A 9,612-nucleotide genomic window follows, 5' to 3' on the forward strand; every position below is an offset into this window, starting at 1 on the left:
TGTCATCTTCTTGACTAGAGTCTTCAAATACACCCCAAAATTCGACTACAGAAAATATGGTCTCCCTTCTTATCGAACGCTTTACTTAATGAAACTTCAAAACCTTCCTGCAGTGCAATTGTTTAAAGACTCCGTCGAGTATGCTGTATACACTTTCACTGGAGAAGCAGTGCCGCATGACAGTAAATGGTTAAGATCTTAAGATCTGGCTCTGGAGCCGGACCACCAGTGTTCCGTCCTGGATCCGTGGCTTACTGGCTGAGTTATGCTGGCCAACTTCTCTGGGCCTCAATGAGGATAATAATAGTAAGAACTAAACTGCATGTAAAGCACATGGCATTGTGCCTGGAACATAGAAAAGCTTAGTACATGGTAGAGAGCAATAGTTATTATATAACATGTGATTTTAAAAAGTGACTCAATTGGTTGATAAATGATGCGTCAGTGTAGCTTCATCATGGTAATAAGTGTTCCACTCCGGTGAGGGATGCCAGGAATGGGACAGTCTGTACATGTGTGGGGGCAGGGGCACATGGGAATTCTCTGTACCTTCTGTGCAACTCTGCTGTGAACCTAAAACTGCTTGAAGAAAATCTATTTTTTTTAAAATCACTGTTTCATATGAAAACATAAATTATGTTTACCATTTTTAGATTTTCTTGATAATGACTAAGAATGACACCTACTCTTTATAGAACACTCAGCCCTCGATTAGCAGTCCGTGCCGATTAAGTTATTAAGTATGATATTGGATCTCCTATCAAATATACACGAAAAGAATACCGTTAGAACAATTCAGTTACTAACGCTTTCCAGATTTCCGGACAAATTTTTCCATACTCAACTTAAAAACCTTTAGATTATCTTGTCAAGTCTCCAAACTCCATAGAGTTTAAGAACAGTACTATCATTTAAAGAGGGATCATGAGAGAAAACAGCCCTGAAGACAGTTCTGAAAGGGAGGTTTTAGTGCTTTTCACAGGTTTTCTGTGCCCCGATGGAGGGCCACAAGGTTCAAGATTATTAATATACATCAAAGCTTCGTTAACAAGGTAAAGAGCAACAATATCCCTGGGTGATGAATCCTCTTACAGGTTATTTTGATATCTCCAGATAAAGGCTGGAAGGACACAGTCTCCTAACTGGGCAGTCTGTATCTGCGCATTTGGCATTTAGTGCAGATAAACCACTGAGATTACTCCAAACCTGTCCATCCCAATCACCACTGTTTTTACAAGGGACAAGCCCTGTCTTCATTGAGCTTAGCGAGTTAACGCTCCAATAAACAGAGCCTCCCGGTTGTGTAATTACATTCTTATTTATTGCATCTACAAACCACATAGAGCAATAAGTCATTCCCAACCGAGGAACCCTGCAGGTGAAGAACATCAAGCTGGAGCACTCAGTTTCTGTGATGTGTCGCAGATTAAACTAGTAATAAAAAAAAAAACAGCAAGGCTTTACAGGGCAACGACTACATGCCAAGTTCCTTAGAAATGTCAACTAACTTCACCTTTATAATAAGTCAGTGAGGAGGTATTAATACCTGTCCAAGACCACAAAGATAAGAAGTGGAAGGCAAAGTGATTTGAAGTCAGGAGTCTCGAGTCCAGCGAACACACTCCTAACCTCTCTACTTACTATGCAGTCCCTGTATCCCTGATCCCGTCCCGCAATATCACAGCTGCTTCCTCTAAGTGCTCTCTATCATCTAAGCATTTCAACTTTGAGTGGTCATTTACGGTTCCTTTTATCAAAATGCACAACAATCTACACGTGGTAATCTCTCAAACGCCAGTCACACTGCAACACTTCTTATACACAAGCTCATACTGAGACTTGTTTCAGCTATTCTGGGCACAAGAGATGCAGAATGAACTATCACCGTTTACTTTGGTGTAGGTTTTCTATTGCTTATAAATAATAGCAGCCATTTCTATTTAACAGCAATGACACAATTACTCTCTTAAAAAAGATGGCCAGTTTAACTAACGCTGTGCATAGGTTCCCTTATAATAGTTCCTATTAGCCAATTTGATGACAACGATGAGACACCCTGTCCTTTGGCTACTCATTTAACCTATGGCCAAATTACTTTTTATCAGCTCTTTTTTTGTTTGTTTAAGATTTTATTTATTTATTTATTTGAGAGACAGTAGCATGAGTGAGGAAAGGCAGGCAGAGAGAGAGGGAGAAGCAGACCCCCTCCCCCCCCCCCCCGCTGAGCGGGGATCCTGACGCAGGGCTCAATCCCAAGACCTGAGCCGAAGGCAGCCACTTAACCAACCAGGCGCCCCATATATCAGCTTTCTTATGATTCACTACTAAAACATTGAACATGCATTCCACAGTTTGGATTGGAAAAACCTGAACTTCTGAACAAAGATATGATGCAAAAGTATCTAATAAGTTCTCAATGTTTTGACCCTTTATGACCCATAAGACAATTTTATAAGTAGGTTCCAACAATGGGATACACAATTTGGTGAAAATCTTATGTCAGGTCTTCTGAAGGAGGAATGAAAACTTCTCTGTCAGATTACTATTTTTAAATTTCTGCAACAATACTCTTAGAGTAATATGGAGAGGCGAGAATCCGGGCAGATTTAAAAATGGAGTTATAAGTATTGGGTTTTTGCCTAACAAACGGCTTTGTAGTGCTTATCCTGCACTCCTGATAAAACAATATCCAACAGTTAGCCTTGATTTTCTGAACAGAAAAGCTTTACAAATCTAAATCTTAGTAAATTCCTCCAATTGATCCTGGATTTCACAGGACTAACATCTGTTTCCAGATTATCTAAGCAACAACAACCTCTCCATCAATAGTTCTTGACCCTTGAGGGAGCCTCAGACCCTTCTGAGAATCAGATGAAAGCCATGGACCTTTCCCCCAAGAAGTGCAGAGTTCACAAGCTCATCCCCAGGCCTCAAGAAAAGAATTCCAGCACTATACCTCATACCAAATGTGGTGAGAAAAGTGATGGCAACTTCAAACTCTCTGACAGAAAAGTCAAATTTTCCATTTACTCAGTCAATTTGTTAGGAAAAAACAAGTCTTTTTACAGATTCCAAACCAAAGGCATGGGAGGGGGGTGAATTAGCTTGAAGTTAGCCCTGGGCAAATGTATTGATCCTAACTGCCCAGAACTCTCTTCTCCAGCAACTCCACATGGTGGGTATGTCTTGCCTTTCAGGACTCAGCTCAAATGTCACCTCCTCAGAAAGAATTACTTTCTTGACAACCTATCAAAAGCAGTCATCAGGCCCTCTTTATCACATCTTGCTGTTTGACTTTCACAGAAGTATTTATCAGTATTCAAAAACATCTCATTATTCTTTTGTTGTTGCTTCTCCTTTTAGAGTATAATCGCCACAAGAGCAAATACCTTGTCGGTCTTGTTCCCCACGGTACCCTCAGTGCCCATCACAGTGCCTAACAGACAGTGGGCATTTGATAAATATTTCAATGATCAAAACTAAAAGACAGCACGTCGATGCTGTAATCAACTACCAAGGGTTTAACTAGCTATGAGTTAGAGTTCTCTTCCTCCTTCCATAATCTGTGGGTCCATTCAATCAACACCTACCACGTGCCAGGCACTACTGCGGGTGCAGGGGGTCCAGCAGTGAATAAAACAGACAAGTCTCTTTGCCCTCACAGACCCTCTATTTTAGTGAACTGCCCGCAATAAGGAGATCTCTTGCATCTACATAGGAGGTGTAGGATACGACGGAATTACGGGAGAGCCCCAAATGAAAGGAAAACATTCTCCAATCCGGGACTTCGAAAGCAAGCCTCAGGGGTTTCCCTAAACCAGTTGAGCAGCTCTTCCCACCTGCTCTGCTCACGTGGGGAACCCTAACTAGAAGAACGCAAGTAAAGAAAAAACTTGGGGCAAGGGCTACTGCTTCTGAGGGTGGTGAGGGAGGAACCAGGAAACAGGACGGCAAGGAGTCGTGGCAAGAGCCCTGGGCTGGGAAGCTGGAGAGCTAGCACCAGCTTGTCACTAACTTGCTAGGTGACCTTGGGCCAGTCCCGAGCTGCCAGGGCATCTGTTTCCCCCGGGTATCATAAGAGGGCCGGGAAGGTGGGATTCGAGGTCGGGGGAGGTGGAGGCCAGGAGGCCGGGCGGGGTAACGGCCGGCGTGGGGAGGCCGGCGCGGGGCCGGGCCGGAGCGGCTCACCCACCGAGCGCCACCTGGCAGGCCCTGCGCAGCTGGGAGTGCTGGGGCCGCTTCACCTCCTTGTCGGCTAGGATCTTCTCCAGGGCCCGGGACACGAACATGCTCTTGGTCTGGCTCTCCTGCATGGCCCCGGCCCGGCGGGGGCTGGCAGCCCCGCGGGCGGGCGGCGCGAGCAAGCGGGCGAGAGAGGCTGCGGGCCCGGCGTCCCGGCCAGCACCGGCCGCGTCCGTCCGCGCCGCCCCGTCAGGAAGCTACGCCGCGGCCCCACGGCGCCGCCATGTTGGAGCGCGTCACGTGACCACGTGACTGGCGGGGCCGCTACGGCCGCCGCGCGTCCGTCGACCCCGTGACCTCCTGCGGGGCGGGGCCTGTGGCTGGGGGCGGGGCCCGATGGGCAAGGAGGGGCGGGGCGAAAGAGAGAGGAGGGGGAAAAAGAAGGTCGGGTAGGCGTGTGGAAGTGTAAAAAGGCTGGAGGGGACCGGCAGGACAGGTGGGGAAGGGGGCGATTGGAGGTGAAGGGCTGAGGGGAGAGAGGAGGTAGGAAGAGGAGAGCTCAGGAGAGGAAAAGAGGGGAAAGGAGGTGAGGAGAAGGGGAGAAAATGCAGGGAGGAGGGGAATTGGGAGAAGGGAAGAGGAATGAAATGGAAGAGGAAGTGGGGTGGGAGAGAAGTGTGAGAGAACGGCAGGAAAACACGGAGGGAGAAGGAGAGAGGGAAGGAAAGGAACGGGTGGAGGGAAAGAGGAGGTGAAGCGAGGGCCGAGAGAGAAGGGGTATTCATGGACGCTCTCCAGACACGGGCTCTCGCGGTGCCTGTTGGCGGGGCGCACACCTTCCGCCCCACCTTCCCGTCGCAGCCGTAGAGCCCACGCCCGGCCGTCCAGTTCGGTGAACTGTGCGTCTCGTGCCGCCTCCGTGCACCTCCCTTCGGAGTGTGTCCGTCCACGTTCATAAATCTGTGGTTCTCGTCGGTGCTGTGCACGGGGCAGGGGTGTTAGGGGCGTCTGACAGGAAGAAACGGGGATCAGCAGTGTCACACAGTCTTCAAGTGAGTGTAAGGAGACAAAAGTCTGGCCGCAGGGCCCCTTGCCTTCTATCCCACCGCCAGTGATGTCACAACACCTTTGGTGATGCCCCCTGGAGCCCTTCCTTTCACACCACGTGCATCCCCCGCAGGGAGCCTTGGTGCTGAGCACAGTTCCTGCAAGGTTCCTGTCTTTCTTGAAAACCCCAGAAACTTCCCAGGCAGCCATGCTCAAATGCTCTGGTCTCAGCTCAAACATCTCAGGAGGCTCTCCCTGACTGCTGGGTGTACAGGACCCCCCCCCCCCCCGGCCTCATTTGATGTGTTTTTACAACACGTTCTGGCCTTTTGCACTTACCGACTTACATGTTGTCAGACTAAGGTATAGGCCGCAAAGGGTCAGCATTCTCCCCAGGGCCTGGTCCAGAGCCAGGTAGAATGTTTCATGGCCATAAATTCCATTGGTGTAGTGCAGCTTTGCAGCTCTTCTCATCAGGAAGTAAAGTTTGTTTCTCTACCCCCTTGGAGCAGTTTTGTGACTTGCCTTAACTAATGGAATGTGGTGAAAGTGAGCCTGGGCAGCAAGAGGCCTCAGATGCTCAGGGACGTACTGAAGAAAGAGCGCACAGAGAAAGAGGTCCTGTCCTCCCAGTCGTCCCAGAGCTCCCAGCCCCGCCAACTCACAAGCTGATTGCAGCACCTTGAATAAGCCTTGTGAGGCCAGCAGAACTTCACAGCCAAGCCACAGAACAGCAGAAAGCAACACATTTTTGCTAGGCTGACCCACTATATTTGGGGGTTGTCACACAGCAGTGCATCACTGAGACACCTCTCAATCCATACATGTTGAATGAATGAGTGAATGAATGGATGTGTGAGATGCTCCAACAAGGCAATACAAGCCACAGACTAATATGTTTTGTGCCATCCCCCACAGTGAGGTCAGGCCATGCCACTTCATGCTGAAAACCCACAGTTACTCTCAATTGCCCTTGGAATGGACTCACCATGCCTGACTCTCTGCCCTCATCTCTCTTTTCCCTTCTTCCTCCTCAGGACTCTGGCGCCGTTCTGGATTCGGTTTTGTTCCCATTAATGGTTTGGCTTACATGCCTCCTAGTCCGTGCTTCTCAGTGAAGCCAGTACCAACCCGAGGGACCTTTTGAAATTTTATTGTCATAAGTGGGGAGCAGATTGCTAGACAACATCCTTTAGAGAGCTGGACAATCCTATGTAGTCTCGTGTGGCTGCAGTAGATATTCTTGGAGGTGAAAAGCCTATTAATTGTCATCTGAAACTAGAATGTACATCTGCTTGACATACAAACAAAAAGCATTTTTCGTAGCCTGAATATATATCGAATTTTCTGGGAATGCGACTATTACCGTAGTTCAAGAGAAAACTGCATTTTGTCTGGAACTTTACCAAATGTTGCTCTCCATTTCAAAACCACATTACTACCATTTGTGCTGGCTCTGGTATTTGAGTTGCCACAACCGTACCTCCGACCAGTCTGCAATGGTCATAATCCAGGGAATTCTACTTTTAGGTTCCGGCATCTGACGGCTTTATTTTATCTCTTAGTGTAATCGTGCCTTGGCATTTATATACTGGAATGAAATTTGCAGATTGTACATCTCTTTCCTTTTGTTTTGTCTTTGTTTCTTGTTACGTTTTTTTAAAAAGATTTTATTTATTTGAAAGAGAGAGTGAGCAAGAGAGAGAGAGCACAAGCAGAGGAGGGGCCGAGGGAGAGGGAGAAGCAGGCTGCCTACTGAGCAGAGAGCCCAACACAGGGCTTGATCCCAGGACCCCGGATCAAGACCTGAATCGAAGGCAGATACAACCAGCTGAGCCACCCAGGTGTCCCTTTTGTTAACTTTTTAAAATTACGTGTGTAGAAAGAATCTGTTATCTACGAATTTTGTTTCAGAATAGTTAACAGAGGGCTTGTGATTATTAAAAAAAAGGAGTGCAGTAGCTATTGGGTTGGAAAGCATATCTGACTGACATCTTCCTGTCATTCTGTTCCCAGCTCCCGGTCACCCACGAGGGAGGCTTTCACCAACCTCCCTGTCATACCATCCCCACCCTCACCACTGGATTCCATGTCATCTGGATTTATTTTCTTTATCGCACGAAACTCAATTTGAAATGGGGGTGTTTATTTGTCTGTGTATTAGTTATTTATTGCTGCATCATTGCCTGAACCTGTAAAACTACCTGAACACTTAATGGCTGAAACTCAAACATTTATTGGAGCGCCTGGGTGACTCAGTCTGTTGGGCATCTAACTCTTGATTTTGGCTCAGGTCATGAGATCGAGTCCCACATCAGGCTCTGCGCTCACTGGGGAGTCTGCTTAAGATTCTTCCTCTCCTAGATGCGATGTGGGGAGGTTGGGGGGGGTAGGAAAAGAAAAAATGAAAGAAGATGGGATCGGGAGGGAGACAAACCATAAAAGACTCAATCTCAAAACACAGACTGAGGGTTGCTGGGGGGAGGCGGGACGGGAGAGGGTGGTGGGGATATGGACTTTGGGGAGGGTATGTGCTATGATGAGTGCTGTGAAATGTGTAAACCTGGCGATTCACAGACCTGTACCCCTGGGGATAAAAATACATTATATGTTTATTTAAAAAAAAAAAAAAAGATTCTTCCTCTCCTGCCCGTCTCCCCCAGCCCGTTTGCTCTCGTTATCTCTCTAAACAACAACAACAACAGCAAACATGTATTGCCCCATAATTTCTGTGGAGTTTGAGAGCAGCTTGGGTAGTTCTGGCTCAGGAGCTCCCACGGGTGGTAGTCAAGCAGTCAGCTGGGGCTGCGGCCATCTGAAGGCTCGACTGGGGCTTCAGGAACTGCTTCCAAGGTGGCTTACTCACATGGCTGTTGGCTGCGGATCTCAGTTATTCATCTTTGCAAGGAGCTGCTTGAATGTTCTCGGGACATGGCACCTCACTGTCCCCCAGCAAGGGATCCAAGAGGAAAAAAAAAAGAGAGAGAGAGAGAGAGCAGCTCCAGGAAGCTCCAGCGATTGTTCTGTGAATTGTCTCTGAGGTGGCTCACCGTGCGGGCTGGCAAGGTCTATTGGAGACTGGACTGTGGTTGACGTAAATGTCAGTGGTGCGGTTTTGCAATGGGGAATGACATTTGGCAAAGTTCTAGACAAAAATACAGTTTTCCCTTGATGTGCGTAGAGTTGCTTTAGAAGTGAATGACTAAGTGCAGCCCACACGGAAGAGGAGAAAAATTAGGCTCCGCCTTTTAAAAGAAAGGTCTCTTTTCATATGAGTTTGTTTGCTTATTATCTCCTCTTCCCCAGGTCGAACATGCATCCATGTAGATACATTGTCTGTCTTGCTCACAGCTCTATGCCACAGCACGTAGGAGGTGCTCGGTAGCTATTTATGGGTGAATGGAGGTGGGTGGTTTGAGGTCCACAGGATTTAATAATTTCATCAGTGACTTCTGTATTTCTATGGTAGGCACAGTAATGGTCCCCAAAGATAGCCACATATCAATCTCCTGAACTTGTGAAACTTATAGAGCAAAAGGGACTTTTTTATGTTTTGTTTTTTAAGATTTTATTTTTTTGTGTGTGTGAGAGAGAGAGAGCATGAGCAGGGGTAGGGGTAGAGAGAGAAGCAGCCTCTCTGCTGAGCAAGGAGCCTGACACGGGGCTCAATCCCAGGACCCTGGGATGATGACCTGAGCCAAAGCCAGACACCCAATTGACTGAGCCACCCAGGCACCCTGTTTCTGTTTCTGGGTTTTTTTTTTTTTTTTTTAAACTAATCTCTATGCCCAGCATGGGGCTTGAACTCACAACCCTGAGATCAAGAGTCACGTGCTATGCTGACTAAGCCAGCCAGGCACCGCGTGAAGGGAACTTTGAAGGCGTGATTAAGTTAAGGGTTTTGAAATGGGGAAATCATCCTAAATTACCTGGCTGGCTTAAAAAATCATAAGAGTCCTTATTAGAGGAACACATGAGGGCCAGTGTCAGAAGAAGCTGAGACATTGGAAGTGGAGGTGGCGGTGATGTGGGACCACAAGCCGAGGAACACAGGCAGCCTCTAGAAGCTGGAAAAGGTGGAGAAATGCTATCTCTCTTGGTGCCCCCACAAGGGACACCACCCTGCTGGGGCATCTGGGTGGCTCAGTCGATTAAGTGGTTAAGCACCTGTCTTTAGCTCCCATCATGATCCTGGGGTCCTGGGATCGAGCCCCGCATCAGGCTCCCTGCTCAGTGGGCAACCTTCTCCTGCTCACCCTGCTTGTGCGTGCTCTCTCTCTCTCTCTCAGTCAAATAAATAAATAAAATCTTAAAAAAAGAAAAAAAAAGGAAGACAACCCCGCTGATCCATTGTACACCTCTGGCCTCCCAAACTATGAGAGA

General features: G+C 47.6%; 1 protein-coding gene across 2 annotated transcripts in view; it reads right to left on the reverse strand.

Moving 5' to 3' along the window:
* Positions 1-4,484, reverse strand: part of ARFGEF2 (ARF guanine nucleotide exchange factor 2) — a 97,796-nt gene extending 93,312 nt beyond the window's left edge. For both annotated transcript variants that reach the window (XR_013967454.1, XM_080814265.1), the window contains exon 1: positions 4,193-4,484. Coding sequence is in view for 1 of the 2 variants with exons in the window: in XM_080814265.1 (XP_080670391.1) it covers positions 4,193-4,313 (121 nt within the window). In the remaining variant the exon portion in view is untranslated. The remainder of the gene's footprint in view (positions 1-4,192) is intronic.
* Between the last annotated feature and the right edge of the window lie 5,128 nt (positions 4,485-9,612).

This window comes from Martes martes (genome assembly GCF_963455335.1).
Source record: "Martes martes genome assembly, chromosome: 9".
Lineage (NCBI taxonomy): Eukaryota > Metazoa > Chordata > Mammalia > Carnivora > Mustelidae > Martes > Martes martes.